Here is a 26,423-nt window from a genome sequence, read left to right as displayed (position 1 = left end):
AGAAAGTATACAATAATAAACATTACTTTGTAGTAATCTCAGCTTTGAAAAGGGTTTTTCTGACTATTTCATAATTACGTTATTTATAACTTTTGAAACCATTGACTTTTGTACCATACACGATTAGACGGCAAATGTTGTTATAAATGTAGGGCCTAATTATTAAAAAGTAACATGTAAGAACATATTTATGGGTGAGTCCGCCGAAGTTGTAACAGCCAGAAAGATCACACTAATTAGATTGTTAGTTTGCACGGACGATCCGTGGTACCTGAGTAATGAAAAAAAAAGTTATAAAGTGTCTTTTACGAAATATACATCAATATAAAAGATTTAAACATTATAGAAATATGTATGGGATTATTATTTATCTGTTGATACTGAGTTTGTAGTAGTTATGTGAGTTATTTATTTTTATTGCGGATGGTTAATAATTAAGAAAAGGACCAATATTTAGCCACTTCCGCACATGCAGTGGTAGTCGTGCAACGAAATGCATCGCCCCCCAGCCCGCTGATAAAAGCGTATGCGGCAAACAATGCGAATCACACAACCGCCACCGCCAAACTATTCAACACGTGTTTCACCCCTCCACGGGGCACCTGCAGGAGCCATGCCACACCGATTAGTGCCAAACACAGCTCTCAATAATTAGTATTTATAAAACATTTATTCAGTGTTCCCTATCTCCTGTTAGGTAATTTTTCAATATGGTCCGTAATTTTGAGACAGTGACCCGTTAGCTTTATTATTACAAAAAAATATTTCTGTTTATTATAAAATTTATTTTTTAAGGACAATCAGTGGTTAAAGCGTAAAATTTTTCATTTTCACTAACAACGAGGTCGTATTCAATTACATCTTATGACCATAAAATTGTTGATAATTTTGTATAATATTTATAGTTATAAATCGTAAAATTTAAGAAGGAACATCATTTCATTTTTTAATTAAAATTCTCAAATATTTTTGCTAATCTTGCAAATTTTGACGTTTAAAAAACAAATTATAAACAGATACCGATAATCATTTGCGAGTATCCGAACTAAACTAGTGCATCCAGATGGCGACACAATCGGGAATTATCGCCAGTCTAACTGCTGCCATCGCTGGCAAGGAGTCGAAACCAAAAAATCGACGTCAAACCAAACTTGTCAGTCGCACATAATGGCGGAGGTTGTGTTTTTTAAATGAGAGATCAAATCCGGTAATGTTTTCTCGCGGAAACGTCAAAGAACTTTATTAACTTTTGTCATCAAACTGAGATCTAATGGGAATACATGGATAAATAATCATTGTTGATTGTGTATGTAGTTTATAAATATGAAGTTTGTGTACGTTGATCTCTGTGTATCGGACTTATTAAATTAGTGTGGTGGAGTCATCGGCGTGAAGTAAGGCGGCGTGGTGGCCGAGCTGGGGCCGGCGGGGTGGCCGTGTCACGATGGGGGCTCAGCAGGCGAAGGAGCGCGGCACCGCCATCGGCGCGTCCATGCGCTCGGCTCGGAGCAGGCCACGAGCGCCCAGGGACCCCCGCATGCTGGGCTCCAACATATTCACAGAACACAGCGGTGAGTCACACTTGGAAACTTTCAGATGTAATTTTTTTCCTAATAAGAAAAGTTTATTTCATACAAAAACTTTTGTTACTTTTAAACTTAGGCGATACGAAACTCTATTAGGGCTCAGACAATAGGCACCGTTGCAATGTGAGAGTTCAATCATTAGATGTATCACCATTAAATTGATAATAAATAAGTTAACATAAATGAACCATGTTCAATAATCCTTAAAAATAAGTCTAATTTGTGTTAAAAGTTTCGCATTCATTTTTTTCATTATTTTAATCGAAACTCAATAAAATATTATGTTGGGTATGCCGTTTTCCATTGTTTTTATAAAAAATATATTTAAGCAATTTCCGTGCTTATGTTTCGTGGCTATGATGATCTATTTTCGTAAGAATATATATCAGTAAAATTTTCTTTGTTCTATTAATTCTCTTATTTTACATTTTAAAATATTTCCGTTTACGATATTTCTCTGCTAATGCAAAGTAGATCTATTTGCTACATATTTTTATTAATACTGAAAATTTCTCATTCCTTAAATATGCTGGGAGATGGAATTCATTTAAATGTAATCCCTCTATTGAATGTATATTATTATCTCAGCATACCACTTTTGCAATGCTTTTTAAATTCACTTAAGATAATTTTTCCTAACATTTTAAACGATAAAATGTTGTTTATTGTCTTATAAGAAATATGTTATTCTCTCTGAAAAAAGTAGATATGTAAACACAATTTTATAAAATTTTAAACAGACAATGAAATGATTCATCACAATATTACATATAAACTAGTTGAAAAGAGTTTAATGTAAAATGCAATGTGCTTACTTTATTAATTGCAAAATTTTAAAACTTTAAATTGATATGTGAGATAAATTTAACCCATTAAAGAGAGTTTTTGATGGCTCTGAGGTAATCTTTGATACTAAACATGATTTATGTATCAAAACCCTTTCTTATGTATATTTTTATATGTTTAGCTTTGACTGCATTATATATATAAAATGTGATTAACAACATGAATTTTCTATATTAAAGGCCTACTAAACCTTATGAAAATATGACAAATGATCAAATCCAAAATATTTAAGCATATTCATGATTGCCTTCAGTGATTTTATATTTTGTGGATCAATATTTGCAAGTAACAAAAGTCAATCTCTCTTCACACAATACAGTGTAAATATCTACAAAACTGTTGTGATTAACTTAACTGGAAAAAGCAGCAAATTGTAGCTATAATATGATAGCCATGACCCAGTTTTCATTAATTTATATGATTCAAATTAAAATATATATTAAAACAAGAAACCTTATTGATTTCATATAAACAGAGATTATCTTATGACAATAGGATTATTCAAAAGCTAAATATAATGTTATCACTAAATCTAAATTCATTATTTTTCATTAAACACTTAAATATCATTTCTTTTTTAAAATTTAAAAGAAAGGGGGCAATTAGAAATAAATTTCCACAGTTTTCCTTAACAAAAGATTAATAAAAAAAAAATAACAAGAATAATTATTGTTACTAAAATCATGTTGATACATGTACAAACAAACATATTTGGATGGATATATTGTTAAATTGGTTCATATTAGTTATATAAATATATCAACCACTAATGTATTTGCATATGCGATTTGAATAACAAATTACTAATAGAGATTCTCTCTGTTAAGCTTTTGCGAATTTTACAATATAATTATATATATTGTAATTAATATCTAATACAGAATTAAAGAATTATTGTTATCACTAAATCTTAAAATAAAATAAAGTGAAATGAACCATAAAATGTATACATGTAGTTTTAATTACATGTATGCATGCATATGTTGTGCTTGACAATGAAGTTATGCTTGCGACTTTCCCGTAATTTTGTGCTGTATTTTATATAAGATAATATTCCAGTACATCCAAATTTACTTATGGAATCATTAATATTATTTGATTACATAATTTATAAATCAAGAAATGTCTTAACACTGAAAAATTTAGGGATCTTTTAAAAAAAATCTGACGTAATTATGCACTGCGAAAGTTATTATATATTTCGTTACATGATACCTAATTTGACAAGAAAAACAATAATCATTAGTCATGTTTATATGACTGAGTATCAAGGTATGTTTATATTTATGTACGTAGTTTTTAAGATGGCGATCCATTGTTAAAAAAAAGTTGAATTAAATATATTTTTATTGTGAGAAGCGAAAGCAATTAAGAGTTCATTTAGGTTTGTACGCTCCGTCGATATGTTCCCAGCAGTACTATGGACACAATGAAAAAGTTTATTACTCAGTTGCCGGTCGACGAGGCAGGAAGTGTGTGGACAGTCGCGTCTCGAATTACCATACAATCACATTCCGTGCCGTGTAACCAAGCTTTGTTGCCGTATCCGTAAACTCGTCAATGCTCTGCGATATGTCTATTACATTAATATCACATTAGACATACACGTAATGTTTAATTTTTGAAAATTTATTTATTACACACACGATTCATCATCATTATTTCAGCCGTAAGACGTCCGCTGTTGTACAAAGGCCCGGTAAGAACCGGTGATTGTCACAGTACTTAAATGAAGCTATATGAGACTAACTTAACGTTACCTGTAGTGGGAATAAATATCAATAACTTTGCACCGACTTGACAAAGTAGATTTACCCGGCGAGGGCGATAGAAGGGTGGATCCGTCTTTCCCTTCGTTCGTCGAGTACAACTCCCCAACTATATTTATAATTTAACTTCTACTCTACACGACCAACACTATAAACACTATCACGAGTTTAAATCTCTATGCGAGGATGTTTTTTCAGTCATGATCATCGTATTAGTCCAATGACGCCCACTGCAAGGCATAGGCCTCACGTTAACATCGCCATGATGACCGGTGGTAAATGTGTCGCTAGTCTAGCGGCTAGCTATCCGGTCTATCGGCTCGTGGACGCCACTTGAGAACGTTTCGGGCCCCATCGGCCATCGCTTGTGCCCCGCTAACTACCATTTCAAACGAGTAATTCTTAAAGCTACGTCTGTGACCTTGGTCCCTCTGCGTATCTTCTCATTATTAATTCGATCTCGCAGCAAATCTCATCTTCAGTCACCTGCATGTGGTCTGGTGGTAAATATTTTGTAAGTTCGTGTACCACTCCTTTCCGCAAACTTAGTATCTCGATGAAGCTGTAAGAGCCGCATAGGCTAACAGCACTTACCCCAACCGAAACAACGTACAGTTGCTTGAACTGCCGAAATATTCGGAATTCTCAAGATGTTCACACGTTTATAATAACATACAAGTTCGTCTATATCCCCCGAAATATACCAGCTGACATAGCCAGGTGTAAAAACAATATTTAGTTTTCAAAATTTTGATACGCAAATAAAATAACCCTTTATCGCGTATTACAATTTTAAAGGGAAAGGATGTATTTCTTTATTGTAAAATTGTCAAATTACATATTTACTATGAAAGTTTACAAGTTATTAGATATACAAGCTGCCTTACAAGAGTTTGTAGTGTTATAACTTATAATATGGGGCTGTTGTAGTCTTATTGGAAAAAATAAAGATAGATAAATGTAATTAAGTAAATGTATAATCATTATTTTATTTTTTTAATATCTTAATATTATGCAATCAAACCTGTTTTTGTGCGGTGAATCTTTACGAACTAGAAAAAATATCGCAATACAATTAAAAAGCATTGTATACGGTGTATAAAAACCGCTTAAAAATGTTAGGTTTTGATTTTTTTGTTAAAACAGAATAACTAGGAATTAGGATAAAACGCATAAAAAAATATCCGCCTAAAACCACGTTTAAGAGTTTAAAGATTCTTTATAAAATAAGCATAAAGTTTTGTACATTAAATAATTTTGTACATTAAATTATATGTGACAACATAATTATATTTCCATTGTAATGCTTTATGATAGACACAGTGATAGAAGTTTCAATTTTTTCTGTTATTTTGTATGAGAAAAGAATAGTTAAGTTTCTACAACTTTTATCCATTATTTCAGTCTATAAAGACTTCAATCGTGTCTATACAAAAATCTTAGTTTAGACGTCAATAGCAAAATAACTAACTAATTACAAAATGATGGAACTCGATCAGTGATCATTGTTACGGCGAAACATGTTTGGCAAGCGCCGTAATTAATGAAATTGTAAAGAGTTTTATCAAAGTGTTACCTCATATGCATTTTTATTTAAATAATCGAACACCGTATTCCAAAATCAAATTAATTTACCGGCAGGTGAAAGCTTCCGCGTTTCGTCGCTTAATGATTTAAAAAATAAAATAATGTCGTTCAAAACTTTCACGTGGCGAAATCTCTACTGTGGAATATTTTGACATTGCACCGATAAGAATTAATCGCTTATCGAAGATACCTAACGTTGATATATCTCGATGACCCAATATAACAATTTATGTTAAGGTTTATTTCAAACATTTAATCAATTCGTCCTTCGTAAATAATTAAATAGACTTTTGAGATGCTGAATTGATGGCCTATCAGGCTTATTGTAGTATTTCAAAGGGATTTTAATTATTCATTTATTTTAGTGACTTTAAAAAAAACATTAATCAAATTTAAATATGCTATAAATCAACGTTCAATGCTAGACATAGATCTACCCCATATGTTTTATATATCACCGGTAGCGTCATCTAGTGTTTTCCGACGACCTGAATGAGGTCATCGTTTCTCCTATATTATATATTACACGACACTTGCCGGTCCGTGGTCTTCACATCAGAGGCTTGAGGCTCCAGCGGTCATCTGTTCTGGTCATTTGATCTGTACACTGCCACTTCAACTTCCAACTAGCTGGGCTGTCGGTTGTTTTCGTTCGTCTATAGATCTCCGCATTACTTGTTCCATAATTCAAAGAAAGCCATCTCCATATTAGCTTGTCAAGGCCCAAAGTAAGAGACAACATCACAGTGACCGTAGACTTTTATCTTAAGCCATCGAGGAGTATCAGTAAAATATTTTATACAGTAAATGTTAGATATGTTATAAGTAGCATTAAATAAACCGCGAGTAAGCCCCTCACTAGGTTAACCGACGATATAAGGTCGCAGGAAGTCGCTTAATGCGGGCGGATCAGTACCACTCATGACGACCTTCGAGTGAGGCCTATGCCTTGCAGTGAGTGTCTATCGGCTGATATGATGATGAAGACTGAAGACATACTCACGCGTAGAGAACTAAACTCGTGAGAGTTTTGGTCGTCTAGAGCAGGCCTTCTTAAACTATGGCTCGCGACCCCAAATGGGGTCGCGTGGCAAAATTTTGGGGTCAAGGGATTTTAATGTCAAAGTAATATAAATACAATTGTAATAATTTTTCGTGCAATTTTAAATTTTAGATTTTTATAGGTTTCAAAACGAATTCTAAAACTATATATTTTCATATGTATAAGCGTATTGTTACCTAGTAAATAAATCATCAAAAAATATATATATTTTTTTAATATTTGTATGGGGTCGTTAAGAAATTCGCGATCATAAATGGGGTCGTGAATGACAAAAGTTTAAGAAGCCCTGGTCTAGAGTAAAAGTTTAACTATAGTGATGGAGAATTGTAGCCGATGATCCAAGGAGAATACGGATCCACCCTTCCGTCGCCCTTGCCGAGTAAATCAAATTTGTTAAGTCGACGCAAAGTTATTTATACCTAACATAAGTTACGACAACCTAATTTTTATTCGTATATCCTGGATAAATTTTTAACAGTCATATTTTAGGTCGCTGGGTGCAGGCCGCTTATAAAAAGTGTTATTATACATCTATATATGATCTTATTTAAACTGACTACTTTCCGCAACTATGCGGCATTGCGCCCATCCCAGCAGACCATTAACGTTACCAGCGATCTGGGTGATGCATTTCGTTGATCCAAGATGATCACCGTAGTTAGTACATGAACAGAAGTCTCGAACTCTTGTATCTAGACAAGCTCTGTACAAAGGACTGTCCGTAACGCTTAATGTAAATAGATGTTTGTTAAAAAAGCCATAACATGTTAAATTAACCGTCTATATATGATGTGTAATAATTTAAATTCTGTTTCATTTACGGGTTAATAACATTTAAAACATTATATTTAATCTTTTAATACGTCAATGCAACTGTACGTGACTTCATGTAATTGTATATAGAGAGCTAGAATTATCGAATTCCAACTGTTCGTTAAAGAACGCGGGATGCTGATAGCCATGAGCCGGAATAAGAAGTCTCAACGCTTACGCGTAATGGCGGAGATTCCGTTCGTAGCGTCCGCGAACATGGCGAAGGCGGTGCAGCAACAAGTAGTGCAAACAAAAAGTGGGCCGACCGCATCTGTTCACGGCAGATAGGTGAGGAAAGTTGTGGCAACGAATGAATCGAAAAATGCAACGTTCTCCTGATGTACCGACTATATTAAAACAGTGAACGGAAGTAGCCAGATGAAGAGATTAATAGACAACATAGAGATGAATGTAGGCTGACGACTATCACGTCTCAATAGAAAGTTTTTAGTTTTTACTATCATTACGACGCATTTCGCATAAAGACTTAATACGTGTATCCATTTTATTCGTAAATTAGACTTACATGTTAGGGACCCTGTACACTAGGCAAGCGAGTGTTTGTGGAGTCTTGTTTTTTTATTAATCTCAACTTTATATTTACAGTCATTAAATAGAGAGAATCGATAAAACTTTGCTACATAAATAAAACATCCCTTCCTTCGTCTTAAGTATACATCGAAAAGCTTCTTAATAACTAAATATCTAGGAAGCCTATTGTACATTTTCCACGCATTCTTCGGATGTATTATTTAATATAAATATATTAAATTTATAACACCATCATAAACAGCATAATATTATCATATGTCTAGTATATATTGTGCATCATTCTGTGATTATGATCTAAATTGTTCGGTCATAATTAATGTATCAACAATGTGGACTGATGACCTTGTTAATTTTATTAGAAGCGTGTCGGTGCTATTGGAAATCTACGCGAGTAGACGTCAGGCAGTAGACGCCCTAATGCTGAAATGAAAGATACTGAATCAATAATTTAGGTTTAAATATAGACTGATTCTTCGAAGGCGAAGAAATAACACAAAATAATCGTAAAAGCAATATATAAAATATATTTATTTTGGTGGATTATGAAGACCAATTTGGCGAACTTTCTCCGCAGTACAAAGTTTTAGGTACACAAAACAATAAGTGTTAAACAGGATGGTTTATTGTCGCAAGTACTTTCATGAATGCAGACACTTCTTACCGTTCACCCTCTTCACCTAATTGAGACAATAGCCGGTACGATTGCTGAAGGGTCTCCTACGGCGTCGGAGACAAAAGGTCCAATTACCCAATCAATGATTTTAAACCTATTATGTCCGTGCACTTATGTAATTTATGTCTTCGTGGGAATACTTGATTCGTTATTTAAGAATAATTGATGTCGATATTTCTATATAGGGTAGGTTGCTTAAATCTCTTTAATAAATGAAAATACAACAAGATCTGTTGATAAGCGCAGAACTAGTAAACAGCTGGACTAATTAGACTACTTTTTTTATATTTTCGTTAATTTCACGAAAAAAATTCTTAGGTAGATTAAAAATTAAAAATATGCAATGTAAATAATAAAAGAAGAAAAAAGATTTTAATTTGAAATTGCTTATTCGCATGCAATAACGAAAGACATAAATAACTTATTTATGTAAGAAATCGTCGATGATACCAGTCACGTAAATGTGTATATATAATCAGTCTGAAATACGTTTTATTGGTGCATTTTTCAATTATTCTACGAGACAGCTAGTTGAAAAGATAAAACAAAATTAGACCTTTTATCTATTCAACAGTCTAAAGCCAAAAGCTAAAGCCAAAAGTTAGCCTAAAGATTGTTAATTTCAATATAAGAGAGGGATTCGACATTTAAAAGACGGTGCACTGTACGTTTTATAATAACATGGTTTATAAACAGTTCAAGATAATATTATGAGTAAACCGGTATGTACCACGTCACGAACTAAAAATAATATTTGACAACCATCAAATCGCATTAAGCACGCGTGGTGGACTGCGGTTCAAAAAAAAATTTTACTCGTAATATGATTGTTATAACGTCAATTCATTTACATGCTCGTTTTAACTCTGCTGTAACATTAATGGCAGAGCATTCAATAGCAGTTTCTGCTATATTGATTTTTCGTGAACAAGTCACGGAGTCGACGGTCGTGCCAGGAAAAAAGTTATAGAAAGATTATTTAACCCTTTTGCTGTAACATAACTACAACGTTATTGGTTATAGCTATAAAATCCTTTAAAGAGTGAATGTACAGCTAATTTGCAGCCAATGAATGTACAGTACACCCTATCTAAAAATCAAAGATTTTAAAAATTATGAATAACTTAATGATAATATGGTAAGAATAAGCGTTTTCAAAATCTATGTTATAAAATTATGTTTTGCTATCTATCCCTGTAGAGTTTGACTGCCAGAATTTATCGGCTTATTTTTTATGCTTACAAATGAGCTATAAATTCACCCCTTAAAGGTTTTTACATTTATGACCAATCACCCTGCGTATACATATATTAAAAAGATATATATATCTCGAAGTAAATACTATAAGGACAGAACTTTGCACACGAGGCTTTTATAAAATCATACAGATAGCTTTCAATTGTATTGATATAGAACTCTTATCTTTGCAGGTTGCACTCTTCCATCTTGTTTATATAACTTTAACGGTAGCAAACGACTATATACTCTCTATTAATATGACTTAGATGATATTTTTCAAGCGCGCATACGGCCAGTATTCTTTTAAGACGAAGTTTATTGCTTCGTGGAATCGGCTCCACCATGCCTTGGTAGATCGCTGCTATATATAATATAAATTACATACTTGTTACATACTTATTAAACGACCTAAGTTAAATTTAAATCAAGTCATTATTCTAGTAATTATCTATATAGACTTCCGCTATATATTTCCTGCAAGATCTATTGGTAGCGGCATGCCTCTAGCGTTCTCTAGGGGTTTTATGTTAGTAATTATTTTTATAGTTACTTACTAAAATGAGGTTAGGAATTATCTTAACAGATAATCAACAAACATATACTGTTTACTAACAATAACTACATATATTTTTATTAAAGAAATTTCGATTATCGGCTGTCAAATCAATTTTTTTTTATGTCAATCGAAAACGGATTTCTTAAAAACCGATTTCCGTTCGGTTAGGTTTTACGTTGATACGACAAATGGAATGCAATTATATGAAAACCGCGCTCTCCAATCAATGGAATATAAAAGCCAGGAATGACAATACAGAAACAACGATGCGGATCCGACCGCAGAGTGTCGAGAGATAAAAGTGAAATTGGATATTGAATTTGGTACGAATGGAGTTTTGAATAACGAGACGAGACAATAGTTTGGCTTGTTGCGGTCTGCGCGCACCGAGCGCTTCAGGTAGACATTGTGGAGAGCGAAACTTCATGTGACAAGATGAACAAAGAGCACTCGCTCGCTAGAAGTACATAAGACACGCTATACGAAGTTGTCGACATGCCGCGGCCAACTCGACGTAATATACGAAGCAGGGAACTCCTCGGGAAAATTTCAAGATATTTTCTCATACTTATCGGAGAAGTTTTATTAAAATACCGAGCCAGTCTTATATGTCTTCCCACGCAATAATTTTATGGTAGGAACGTACTACTTATAAGCATATTTGAAAGACTATTTATACTAGAAAGAATATCGTGAATTTTAATATGCATTTTGAAGTCTACTTTTAAATTATAGCCGAGTGAATAGGCGAGTTGAAGTCAAAGTAGGTTGGTCGAACCGATGGCTGGCTAGGGCCTTAGGGTACTGGAGATAAATGATGAACTTTCAAGTTGGAGAGACGACTTTAATTAGGTCATTGGAAGACGCTGGAGGCAAGGCTTATTATCTATCTTATTGGTAATCTATAGGGCAGGTTTATATCATATAAATATAAAAAGGTGATGGATTTTGGGAAAGTTTCGTTTTACCATAAATGATTTAAGCAACTGTAGCGACTTTGTTTATGTATATATTGTAACTTCTTTGAAGATGCGTCGTCTAATTATCGTTGAAACGAAATTGTTGACAAAAATACTTTTAATTAGAAAAGATAAACATTGCTATTTCAATTAATTACTCACACTTTAATTAGGCAACGAGTCTCCTGCACGTTTTCCTTAGTTATTATTTCAAACTGTATATTTATAAACAATTTTAAAAGTATATTGGTCAAGGAAATAACTGTTGCAGTTAACCACTATAGCAACTACCGCTAATGCATAATAACTTTAAAACGTTCTATGAGTGGTAGTAATTATTTATCCTAATCCTTACCCGTTAATTACAGTTTGACAAACTTGTTATTTGTCCAAGTTATTATTATATTAAAAATATTCCATTACTCAATCGTTTTTACTTGCGACTTTTTATTTGTACGGACGGGTTAATTTTAAGTCCATAAGGTAGTTTAGTACGTAACGTACTACAGACGGTCTGTAGTACTACAGACGTCCATACGTGTGTATATATATATATATATATATATATATATATATATATATATATATATATATATATAGTATTTTGGATATTTTAATGGAAAATATATTTTTAACATGTATGTATTTAGAATATCTATCTAGTAGAGATGATTGACCTATTAAGCTATCTCATCAAGTACTCTATTTTTGGCATCGCACAGTTTGTGGAGGTATTACGGAGCCATTCAAACCGAGCTATTTAAAGATATCAGTGTTACGAACGATTGAGATGTGCGTAATATTGAAGCTTTTATACTTCGTGTGTGGCGATGTTATTGTAACATGTATGTATATATATATCTAGAGTCGTACGATCTGGTTTCACTTACGGGCGGCTTATATAAACGTATATCAGTTTTCAAAATATGCACTGTCTCATCACGACATCTCTGACACCATAAAGCTTAGAGACTTGAAATTTGATTAGAATGTTTTTTACATTTCGCCGAGTAGAAGTCATCTAAGAAGAGATTTTACTAAATTTCAACAGCAAGGAAAGGAGGGGGGGGGGGGTGCGGGCATGAGAGCTATTTCGATAAATAGCAATTAACACAATTTATCCCATGTCGGGCGTATACGAACCCCGCTGCAATTTCCTTTCAGGCCATTTGCAGTTCTCATTGAAAAACTAAGGATTCCTTAACAAATGAATTGTACGATCGAATATAGATAATTTCACGTCGCGTATGCCTATGTAATGCATATTAAGATGTATAACTTTTTTTCCGCTAATTATAGTTTTGCATTATTGAAAAAGTGTAAAACATACGCCCCACGCGGCCTGAATGGAAAATCTTCAATTGCCGCGGCACAAAATGTGTTAAATAACGTTTTAGGATGCAAGGATTTTCTTTTCTGTGCTATACATCCGTTGTAGAGGTTTAATTGTACAAAATATGCGTGCGTGTATGCATTTTAAAATTATACCCTTTGTTTAGTGGAGATCGGAGGTTGTATCCGGTTATTTCGTTGTTATTAATTCTTCAGATAACCTCATTAACCTAATTTAATTTTTGTTTGACTACTCGTTTTTAAAGTATAATATTATCCTCGTTATCCTCGTCAATTACGCGTATTAATAACGCGTCATGTTTTTTTTTGAGGAGCATTTCACTACGTATGGATTACATATTCAGATCTTCGAGCGTTCAGTGTAACGGCGCGTGAAATTATGTACATAATTCTCTTAGCTTTGTTAAAGATGTAAATTCGTTAGGACATGTATATCTACTAATTACAATATTTCTAACACACGAGATATTACTCCTGGCTGGCTCCAAAAGACAATTTTGAATAATTGTTTTCATATGATAATGATATCTTGGGGACTTTATTATATGTGCGCAAAACTTAGACCCGTGAAGGATTTGTTACCTTTTTGAAGACGTAATTTGAACGCTACAAGTTTATTTTTATTTCTTGTATATATATATCATGAGCGAGTTTAGCTAGGAGTAGAGATGATTCCTTACTCGATTATATTAGTTAGTTTGTAGAGTTAGTTTTTATTACGTGGAATAAATTTTAAGGTAAGGAGATAGATCGTCCACAGGATCCTTGCTTAACGAAGTAACTACGGACCACCCTATGTGGAATATTAAAGTAATACAGTCTTTAAATAATTTTTTGTTTTGTTGTTAAGAATCAAATTAAACACAGCACGGGTATACTGGCTCAAGGTTCGAATGCAGCAAGACCTGATTCAAAGAAACCGCTCGGTCTTTACGTTGCCACACGATAATATCCATACATCTTGAAACAGTTAAAAATATTCTTATCGAATTTGTCCAAAAATCTTCTTTCGGTATAAATACATCCAAATAAATACTACATTAAAATAATATTAAAGATGGACATATAACTTTTAATATAAATAAAACGAGTCGCTAAATGTGTTACAAAGTTGTATTGAGTCCTCCGAACCGTCATTGCATTCGACAAAATGAACACCTGAGTATTTAACGATGGCAGATGCGGAATTGTTGAGTAACTCTCCTCACTGTCACGACCTTGTACAATACGACTTTCATTTATTCACAAAAATAACATAAAATTTCGTGGAATACGCTTTCAAGATGCCGATGAAACGATGGTTGCGTTCGAAAACTTCGTGATAATAACCAAAAAGAAGTGGGCTGAATGCTTCTCTTTTTGTTTGGTTATAGTGGATGCAAAAATGTTTGCATTGCCATGAGGACTATTTTGAAAAAAAAAAATCTTGATATTATAGAGAGGGCTATCTAGGAATTTCTGTGCAAGATTGAATAAAAAATGAATAGATCCGTAGAAGAATGATGTCACTGACGTTGCTTGAAGAATTGCTCGTTTAAAGTGACAGTGGGCGGGAATGTAGCCCCTCATGCGACTGAAGGCCGTTGGGGACAAAAGGTTCTCGAGTGAAGCTACTACGAGCCGGTAAACGCAGGCACCCTTGATGGACTGACATAGACATAGTTAAGATGGCGGGAAGACGCTAGATGCGAGCAGCGCAGATCTTTGCGAAAGGTTTATACCTCGCAGTGAACGTCAATCGGCTTATATGATTACAGATATCTTGATATTTAGTGACTGCCAGTCACTTTATCCAGAAAATACTTATGCGAGGTATTTAGTAGAACAACGACCATGGTGTATGTTGGTGGTATTACCAACCTTGATCGATTTACTTATCCATGGATATATTTAAATTATTTATTAGAACTTCAGTCAATTAACTCAATAAATTTTCAAACTTTACAGTATTGTACCGGTAAGCGAAGTGTTGAGTCAAGATGAGAAAACGTATCATTTTTAACGATGAACGTATTTCGCACGTTTGCTTTCCAATGACGTTGTCAAAGTGACTGATCTCAATCGGACGTTAAACGATCTTTTAATGACTATGATTATATAGTAGTCATGTTCTGAAATTGATATCGATAATGGTGTAAAATTAATAGGTAATACGAGTGTTGTATGAGAAATTATTGAAGATTTTGGAAATTTTCCATCCTTCGATGTAATCAGCAACAAAAAAATTAAAATCTCTAAACACACTATACCTGCATCTTGGGCACTTTACGACAATCAATTATATAACATATAACAAGTAATATAAAACAATAAAACTTAATTGGAAAAAAAATATAAAAATTTAAACCACTACTTGACATATGCCTTTCCACACAAATATATATATTATCATTGGTTCTCTAGGCGACATATAAACATATGACAAATTATGATATAGTATATGTAATGTTTACGGTACCTGCAAAGCTTAGTAAGCAATAGATTTAACCGTGTTTTCCGTTTTATCATATGAAAGGTTTTAATTAACCTTTTGTTTATTATACTTTCTTTTTTTTCGTTGCTTATTTTAACGGTTTTATTACCGATAAAAGATTACATAAGATAATATGTAATGTAGTGACGGTGTTTCGCATTTAGACAGACATATTCACTTAAGGTCGCAATTCAAATGATAGTAATAGATAAAGTTCAAATTTATTTGTGGAATATATATAGAAAGAATATATTTGGATCTGAACAAAGATGTCGATGTCTGCAAGCAAAATTCAGTATTTTTATTTTGGCAAAAGGTATTGTCCTCAATTTTTAACTTAGCGTCGATAGGTAAAAGACAAATATTTTTATTTAGATGTTGGATTTAGAATGATGACGTAAATTATTTTGCCATATGACTGTTCAAAAATACTCCGTTTATTGAGTATGGTCTATTTTAACCTTATAGTGCTATCGGAACTGCTGTACTGAGCCCTTAGCGAGGGGGGGGAAGGGGGCATAGGAGGTGGAGCGTCGCCGGAGCGGTAACCGTAGACTGACTGCACGGAACGGCAGATCATACCCCCGTCTCGACGTGTGATCTACGGCGTGATACTGCGGTTTTGGTAGCACTATAGTCGATGCAACAGACGTCGGTCTTAATTGTTATGCTATAGTCTTGTAATACATATTTTTATTGAGGCGATTTTTTATGCACAATATTTTTAGTTATATTTTATGGTGCGAAAATAAATAATGTTTTTTTTCATAAAGACCACACCCTTAACGACTGCTCTTACGGTTTATTTATCGACATTGCAGATACAATACATAATTGTTTTTAACAAGAACGTTCTGCAAATTATTAGGAATCTTATAAATAGATGATGAACGAAATAGGTTATACTGTTCGCAAGTTACGGCGTGATCAAGAAAATAACACTAATTTTTATATAAACGATTGATATAAAAAGCCTAAATTATTATATTGATTTACTAACATTTAGAGTTAACTTACGTATCATTAACGTTTAGATTTCAACGTTAACTACGGCGTTTATGAACATTTTTAGGGCGAATTTAAAGTCTGAACGAGCTAGCGAAAAACGGTTTGTTGAATTCAACCGCAATTTTGAAGTTTCTTTCGTTGAGAATTTAATTTTTATTTTAAACAATTCGTTACACTTATAACATGTTAAAAGCTTTCACTCTAAATAGACTTTTATGAAAATACAAATTTAAGTTTGCCACGAGGTTTATTTACATAATGCATAATGTAGTTTTAAGTTATTTCGATAGTGTAAATGGTCAATATTTGGAGTTCTAATATAGTTTGTTTTAAGACTTACCACGCCGTCTTGTCTTGTCTCAGTGTTTGGGTTTGGCTTTTTCCTAATGGCTCCCGCTATTGGGTTCCTCTCGCTCTTCCCTATCGTATTTATGAGACAGGGCATTACAATCCTATTTATAATATATAACATCCTTAATTAGAATCCTCATTTACTTTCACAATTAAACAATGCTTGAATATTTATATAGGTTTCTGTTTTGTTTATTTTAGCTTTATTTATTTCCCATTCCTTTAATTTCCTATTTTCAACTTTATTCCTATTAATTACGTCCTCAATTATCGCTCTGCAACATTTGAGAAACGTAGGACTTCTTCATCACTGTTTATCAGTAAGGTGGTGCTGTTCTTGGTTATTCTTTCCTGTAACTTTTCAGTTTTGCTTTTCTGGGTTTGGCTTGTTAGCCCAACATGTCGAGAAATTTCTACACACCTTTGATGCAGCCGCCGATCTCGGCGAGGCACTTTGGTGAATCGAAGTGGGTATGTAGCATGCTACCCTGGTACAAAGAGTAGTACGTGAGCAGCAGTCTCTTCTTCCAGCTATACTATGGACAGAGGATTGTTCGTAATATTCAAAGTAAACAGATATTTGTTAAAAAAAGACCACCAGACTTAGTGGGTGTCACGACTGTAGGGTATATAAAGCTGGCAGCTTATAAAAGTGAATTTCCTCTTTAGCTTATCAGCATTCCTCGTGATTTGTCCATTGTTTAATATGTATTGACTTCTAATACGATACAATATGAAAGATCAGGACAACTGACCGCGTCAAGTTACTTTTAGATCGTCAAAACAATCGCATTAACGGAAATATGATGCAATTGTAGCTGTCTAACAGACAATCACTGAGGGAAATAATAATAATGGACGCATTTTTCAAACAAAAGGCCATCCGACGTGAAGTTATCAAAACTATACGTATTGAAGTCTACATAGTTTTAAATGCAAACAATATAGGTGAACAAAGGCGTTAACAGCGTCATAACGTTATGACACGACATTTCATGAATATTTTAATGTAAATACCTTGAAGGAGTTCTCTTTGCGTCGAGTTTGTGTATATTTTCGAAATTATTAAGCGAAGTCGATGCGGCTCCGGTGCCGCCTAGGTAAATGAGATTTCCAGACGGTCCGTCGTCGAGACAGCCTTAGGGAGAAGTAATAAGAACTCATTAAACATTTCCTTGTCGCTGCCGCACTAGTTAAAACGTTCTTTAAAAATGTATATTAAACTTGATGCTTATATAAAATATGTAAAGTAATTTAAAGCAATCGGTTTCCTTACTACATTTTCTGAGTTATAATTTTAAATGACCTTTATAAGTTTCAGGAGGTTAATATTATTAGGAGGACCGGGAAGTAATGTCGTCTCTGTCGACATATTTTACAGAAAAACCGATTGATTTTTACCGCTCCGACATTGAAAATTTGTATACTAGACGGCAAAAGGTTGTTAATAACGGAGGTATATATTGTTGATTAGAAATAAAAATTGTTAAAAATGTAGTCGTGTGAATTTAACTTAAAAAAGCGACTTTACTTTCCGGTCCCCCTAATATAACGACAATTTAATAATTATGAAACTTTACAAGTGCTGTAAACATTAATTATATTTAACAAAAATTACATACACAGGTTGATGATTGGTTATATTTGTAAATACTTCAAAAGGATGAGTGTATAGCTTATTTGTCAATAAAAAGCTTAATAGCTTCTACGTCTATTTCCAATCACCCTTTATAATTTGTCTTCGAAATATGTAACATTAATTTATTTTTTTCTACAAAAACGCGAAAGATCAATGACTTAGATAGTACAAAGTCTGCAGGGACATATACTAAACCATAATTAATTTTACTTTGTAGCAATCTATATTTGGAATACGCTTTTCTTTACTATTCTATCATTAACTTTAACCATAAATTAATTGACAGTAAATGAGCCATACATTAACCTCTTTAAAACTTTTACACCTATAACTGTATAGTTGCAGCTATTGGTATCTAGAAAAGGCCGTCAATATAGCTACCACCGCGGCGATTATTTCTGTGATGCACAAGTGTTGTGCCCCGGTTAGAAGGACGGCGTAGTAAAAACTGGGCTAATGGGCCACGCCATCTTGTGTATCAAGGTAATTATTTCTTAATACTGGATAGCACGAGTTTGTAATGACGTTGAGGCGCTTTCTGTGAGGTATTCTATTTCTTTTATGATTTAAAATTATCACTATTTGTACTGTCAAAAGTCATTGACCTTTCAGATTTCACAGTACAATTAAAGAAATAAATGTATTTTAGATTGATCATTTTATTTACCATACATTTTTGGGGTTTTATTTATTGAATTATTTTCGTCCAAAATACCGCAAGATACGAAGGCTTTTATATCTACCCAAGACGTGGTCACTTACGAAGGGCCTTAGGTTCAAGGTCACTTAGGGAGCAATGCAAAAGGGCTATTCTCGAAGCTCGTAGAATTGCTTGTCAGAAAAGTCGCTCGGGCAAGTTCGTTGATGGCCGAAAAGTACACTAGTGACGACGAACGACCACGAGCCGATAGACGCGGCGTGTGTAAGCTCCCCACTAGATGGACCTAAGACATAGTTAAGGTTACTGGATGCGAGCAGCGCAGGAGCGGTCATCGTGGCTATCTTTGGGTGAGACCTATTCCTTGCAGAAGGCGTCCATCGGCTGAAAAGAAAAAGACTTTTTGGTAAACTGCGAGACTTAATTATAAGACGTCTTTATTTTTTTGTTTGTTCTCACATGGAACAAAAGGCTAGGAGACAAAAGGATAAATGTTGTGATTAATTTCGTTGTTTTTTTACGAGACAATAGGTGTTGTTTTTACTATATTCCTTGAAATTTCTTCTCTTCATCAGAAATATTCCTAAACCTTAAAAAAATAACAATAAAATAATTACTTTGGTAAACATTGGGCGATTTATTTCTATTGATGCGGATAAAAAACAGGTTATTAGCTTTTCTTTCTAAGGCGAAAGACATTAGTCACAAAGGTTGCGATAAATAACTCATTTCATTTTCTGCGTAATCTTTTTTATATTCATACTGTAGTTATTAGTATTATGTACACAGTACATATCCCTGAAGATTCATATTCCGTCATTCCGCACGGCAAGGTTGAAATATCGTTTTAATTACAGCCTTGGGCAGTACATCAAAAGGGGAGAGTCCATCAAAGCTAATTGATAACTGCGTCATTTGTTGCGAGCTAATAAATGTACTTGCATTGAGAGTTTCATTTACTTAATCTACCTGCTTCATTACCAGTCGCAAAGCGAGGAAGAATTGCCAATATCTCCAAAAAACTGATGGTGATTGGAAACATTGAGAGCATACGTTCGTCCACTAGCTGGACATAATCGAGGTAGCGTGAAGTAGCTGAATTTGGTCATTTTGGTAATCTTTGGGGCGAGGTCTATGTTTTACAAGCTGACATAATCCGGGAGGTAGCAGCCGAACCAAATCCCTTCGATACTAAACGCTAATCTAATGATTGCCGTCAAGTTTCAATGATGCCAAAGATAGGATCAGGTGGTGGTACATAAGGAAGATGAAGATCACTTCGTGTCCAAGAGATCACGACCCTCGGCAATGAGGATTACGATGCTAGGAGTAGCATGAGTAAAGTTAACACCACTTTAATTTTTAAAATAGAAAATTCGGCATGATTACTTTAATATATTTTCGTAAAAGATTTCGCACCATTGTGTTACATTTCACAACAATAAACAATAAATGTTGTTTATTGATAAATTTAACAATATATTTTTTTTAAAGATTGTGTTAAAACATGTAAAAAGTGAAAGTAGTAACATATATTAACTATATACCAATGACGAACATTGTCTTTTTGTTTATCTTTGAGTAAACGAGTCGTGTAATCTTAAATACGCTAACTCTAGGGAAAGTTGATTTTGTGCCGACATATCCTACTAGTGAAGTTGATCTTTCTATCGCTTTAAGGCACCGATATCTTGTACTCGTTTTAAAACAACAGTAAACTTTGTAATGAGGAATGTTTACGTGCCTGTTTTATATTTATTTTTTATTATTTAATTGAAAATAATTTGTTGAAAAATCTTCTGATGCGGCAAAATTTTAATTTCTAGTAACCTATTATCATGCTAATGTTTAATTAGCATGATAATAGATTACTAGAAACTTGTAGTCTCCAAATAAAATTACGTATTTATAAAAAAAGACAAAGATGCGCTAATGAAAATATTAGGCTTTGTGGAGACTATATTCTTGGGTACCGTATAGTTTATTAATAGATGTAGTAACGTGCGTGTGTACACGAGAGATTGTGCGAGTGAAATGTTGAGATCTGTTTCTCCTTTCTATTTCTCTCTCTCTCGCTGCATGTGCGTGCGCGCGTGTAGTGTTTATGTCTGTCCATCTCTCTCTTTCTCATGTAGTCTCATTCTGTCCTGGCGTGTCATTGATCATAAAATAAAACTTTTGCTTGTCTTAATATTTTTGGAATATAAAGTTAATCATTATTTTAAATACTTTTATGAAGTACAGTGAGAATTAATTTGATGGCATAAAGTAAGTTTTATGTAGTTTACGTTACATTTTGGCGAAATATGCAAACGAAAATCCATTTTCAATTTTGTATGACATTACACACAAAATATACATCACAGGCTCTCTATTAAAACAGAAGGAACCGCAAATCGTTTTATATGTTAATTAATATTTAAATTCGTATTCACAACATGTTAACCTATACAAACAGCGGTTTAAACAGTCAGCGAATAAACCGCAAAATTTCATGTAAACGTCATATCTATTTGATTGCGACATTTAAATTTCGAACAACTTCGAATCCGTTATTATCGGGGCTCATATTACGTAGAGTTATGATACTCGTATTGAAAAGTTCAAGGAGACGAGGAAAGTTCTTTTGTAATTTAAAAATAGCGGACTTCTTAAACCGGTCGTGTTCGATATAAGCTGTTGAGGTCTTTGGTGAGAATATGAGTATGGGAAATTTATGGGATAGATCTATACCGAACAGTGGAAGTTCTACAGCTACGGATATTTATGGATGATTAAGAGCCTCCGACGGAGGTTTTATATATCACTTTTTAAGCCTATCTAAATATATATATATATATAGAATAAGACTGACGATCACGTGTCAACTTAATAACTAAGTTATCAAAAACGATTAAAAATACTTATTTTTAATGCCGAAATGACACCTGGATTTCAGAATTAAATAATTAATTTAGAATTAAATTCATAATTAAGGTTGTATTCTTAATCGTCCCAACTATTGAAATGCGTTCAGGTAGGTCAATGACAAAAAAAATAATAACCAGAAATAAAATGTTATTGTCTTTAACAGATTGCCTTAAAATTAAAGTAGGTTCTATATTAACAAACAAAAGTTCATCAATGATATATAATGTGAGGACTTAATGCAGTATATGTAAAATTGAGATTTAAATCGCTCGACGGGAGCGAGTTTTAGTGAAACTAACAGGTGTGTACGGTAGAGGAACCACGTATGCTCGTTTCCCGGAAATGTTACCTTTGATCCTTACAGCGTATGACATAATAAACGGTGCATAATGCAATTTCTACTTGCCGGCAAGTTCTCTCGGGTCTCGCGTAGAATCGAACGTGGCGAAGACAGTTAACGAACATGTTCTAAGTATGTTAACATTGTTTGACAATTCATCGTGATGCCGCACGTGAAACTAACATTGAGTCAAATGTTTCATATCGCTTACGGTTATCTGTATAAACTTGTTAAAAAATAAACAGATACACTAATACTTCTAGAATTTATTTCGGAGACTAATAGGCATAAATTATAAATAGACCAGAGGACTGGCAAGTCATAGTAGACAGACCACACCGCGGAACTGATGTCCGCTGAAGTTAAGGTTCTAGACCGGTAAGCGTAGCGTGGGACAAACGCCCACGAGGTGGATAGACTACCATCTTAAAGCCGTTGGAAGGTGCTGGACACAGGCGTTTCCATCCATTCATATTTTAAATCTATGGAACAGGTTTGTCCTATGACTGAAATAATGATACGAACGTTGTCTTGTGAACTCGAAATCTACAAATCTAAATGCGATAAATCTAAATAATTCAGAATGACTGCGCTAAAATCTAATAGTAACATATTACAATACATGTAAATCTGGAATGTATTTATTACTGTTCGTTTAAAGAGGTGTTGTAGCAAGAAAGTAATGAGTTAGTTGTCAAGGTGATTACTCGTCATCCAATCTTAACTTATCGAAAGTCAATCGCAGTGTTTTATAACACTGGTAAGGAAATAATTTTTTGGGTACGAATGTATTTGTGTAACTTGAAAAATTTCATTTATTAGAATATCAAAAGAGGCGCCTGTTAGCACATTTAACATATATTTTGAATGATATAAATAAGCTTTTCAGTGTAATACTCAGTATCTGCATTTCTGTTTTACTTATCAAATGTTATCATTTATCTATAAATTTTCTTATCAAGAATACTTTAAATAAATTATTTGTATATGCAAGGAGACATGTTATCGATGTTACTTCTTTAGTTTAAAGGTCTTTACAACAACAGCGACTTAAGAACATTAAGCAAAATATTGTTTTGGACATTTTGTTTTTATCTCCACTACATGCGAATGTCATCATTATTTTATACGTAGAACATCCAGTGCTGGAGATATGCCTCCTCCAAACAATAAGGATGGTTATGAGAGGTCTGCTTGCAATGTCTTTGGACGATCTCAATAAGATCGTCTATCCACATCAAGGTTAGACGTCCGGTTAAATAGACCATCAGACTAAATGAATTAAATAATATTGGATACATGTAGGTCGTTGCAAAAGACTGTCTAATTTGTGTACAATCATCTAGTACAGTGCAAACATTTATGTTTTTTTTTTTACATAATTTAATAACAATTGATGAGTTACTGAGGCTTCTCAAAGGAAAGAAAAATTGTTGAAAAATTTTTCAAGTAATTTATTTAACCTTTGTAATGGCGGCATGTCCCACTGTTGGAGCCAAGATTCATAAAGCAAGTGGGACGGGTATTCTAATATCCTATGGATTTTCGATTCTATGAATTATATATAATGACCGAAAGCATATGTAGACAAGGTCGAGAGAAATTGCTGAATGCGGGCAAGCGTAAGACGGAGTGGGCGTCTATCGGCTGACATGATATTGATGATGTCATTATAATTATATATTAAATGTGAAATCATTTTCACATAACTTCATCATTTGTGATTAACGCCGATGTTATATAAAAAGTGCTCACGTAAGACACGTACCTTGTATGTATAATTAGTAGAGAATATTAATTAAAATATATTTTGTATTGTGCTTTTCATAATTAATTCGCCATTGAGTCGTGTTAACCAACGCGAAGCTTCGTTGAATAATTATTACATACAGTGCGCTAATTATCCTGTACACTTCTGGTATGTATATGTTTAACATTAGTCCCTAATGGAATTCTATGTCATACGCATTCCCGAGGGCTGAATAATGTAATTAATCTATAGAACGCGTCCAATTCAGTGCCATCATTCAGTGCCATCATTCAGTGCCAAATGCAATTATGATTTAAAATTTGTTGTTATTATCTTTGAAATAGGAGATTTTTTAAAGACAATAGGAACTTTAAGGTTATGTAACCCGATCGTTCAAGATAGAAGCATTGCTGGAGTTTTTTTCATTACTCCTTCCAGCCCCAATGTATGATGTAAGTGGTAGTGATGTAAACCAGGTTATAGCAATGGACCAAGTAGAGGTACAGCCCTCTCGGGCACCCTAGAGTCAAAATAATAAACGGGTGAAATCGATATGTGACAGGTTTAGCCGAGATAGCGCGAGATATCCTCGCGGGGCCCTATACGCTTCCTTAATCCATACGTCAGCCGAAGCGATGTAAGAGCTCTGCGACTTTCCATTTAGGTGACGTTGTAGTTTGTAGCGACCCTAGCGAGGGCTCTTCTTGAAGCCCTCGAGCTAATGTACGGAGATAACTAAGAAGGGAAATAATTGTATAATCAGTTCTTAGCTAACCTCTACTCGGCTAAAAGAAAAGTCGAACCAAATTTCAAGTCTCTTAGCCTTCTGGTACATTAGATATCGTATACCTATACATTATGGGGGCCGGAAAGTAATGTCGCTTTCTGAAGTTGAACTCACACGACCACGTTTTTGACAAGTTTTTATTTCTAATTAACAGTATTCACCTTCCTTATCAAAAACCTTTTGACATCTAGTATACAACGTCTTCCAAGTGCGTAATGAGCTACCAAATGACAATTATACATCGACATGCAAAGAAACGACATTACTTTCCAGTCCCCCTAATATTTAAATCGAAAGTTCTCTGACGAATTAAAATTTTAGTGAAAATAGGTCACCTGTGTGTAGTAATTACATAATGTTATTTGAATTCATTGAAGTTAATTAAGCTCCATTAACCTGACTTTAACGCTTACGCTCATATTAATTTGTAATTTAAATAGGCACCCTTAATGTTGCTAATATATTAATCTATTTAATGTACGTTATTTTCATAAGGTCTAGATATTCAGAAATCGAATTACATAACTTGTATTTTATCCTATCATTGAACGTTGAGATAGCAAACATCGATTACTATTTTCCTCCCATTCGAACGATCCATTTCACTTAGATTCGTATAATGCCGACAACTGAAGATTTTGAATACATTGAATATGTTAGTGTATATCAGATGTTCGAGTGAATGTTTTTAAAAAACGAATAAGTGTGTTGCACGGGTATCTTGTCGCATTTACGTCTGGTAGAAATGTGACGGTAAATTAGACGGTTGACCATATTAAAACAAAAAATTTTAGAAGCGATTATCGACTGTGAATACATTTTGTTTTCTGTGTTTACTTTTATGAGGGCGCTGATATCTATAGACTTTTTGTAATACACAAAAACCGCTCACTTAGTGATAAATTTCCTAATGAAATAATTATGTCTATATACAAACTAATAATAAAAATAATTAAAATTGAAAAGTTTAGTTTAGCATAAATTAAAAATAACTGTATGCAATTGTCACTAATGTTTCTGAATATTCACGTATATTTATATACAGTTTATCGAAAAAAGCTATTTTATTATTTACAGGATTAAGGATTATTTGTGAAATTGATCTTCACCGATTATGCGGTAGGAATTTTCTTAGCTTTAAGTTGAATGATACAGGGAAACTAGATTAAAATTTTATTTTTATCAAACTGGGCTCTTCTTGCCTTCTCATGATGTACGCAAGTGATCTCTGTTAATTTAAATATAGTAAAAATATCTCATCAAGGTCTTTATTCGAGCCGTAAGGCGTCCGATACTGGACATCGGACTCCAGGACATGTAGTAGTCATGTATATATATATATCGAGAAATAAACCGCTAGGATTGTAATGGTGTGGGGTCTTTTTGTAATCTGTTATATAATTCAAATAGATCGTATCCGCGAACACCGATATTAAATCGCAGTCTTTCTACTAAATTACTATTGTTTTTTGTGACGAGTTTTGGATTGTAATAATAAAACCAAGGATAGT

The 26,423-nt window shown here is 33.7% G+C and overlaps 1 protein-coding gene across 2 annotated transcripts in view; it reads left to right on the top strand.

Annotated features, from left to right (window-relative positions):
* Positions 1 to 1,114: 1,114 nt before the first annotated feature.
* Positions 1,115 to 26,423, top strand: part of Abl (tyrosine-protein kinase Abl) — a 72,094-nt gene continuing 46,785 nt past the window's right edge. For both annotated transcript variants that reach the window (XM_068777161.1, XM_068777153.1), the window contains exon 1: positions 1,115 to 1,571. In XM_068777161.1, coding sequence (XP_068633262.1) covers positions 1,445 to 1,571 — 127 coding nt within the window. In that variant the 5' untranslated portion in view covers positions 1,115 to 1,444. The remainder of the gene's footprint in view (positions 1,572 to 26,423) is intronic.

Source organism: Battus philenor, unplaced genomic scaffold, assembly GCF_028537555.1.
Source record: "Battus philenor isolate CCGP_79_NKW_IND1 unplaced genomic scaffold, ilBatPhil1.0.hap1 SCAF_1, whole genome shotgun sequence".
Classification (NCBI taxonomy): Eukaryota; Metazoa; Arthropoda; class Insecta; order Lepidoptera; family Papilionidae; genus Battus; species Battus philenor.
This window is presented reverse-complemented; position numbering and strand designations above follow the sequence as displayed.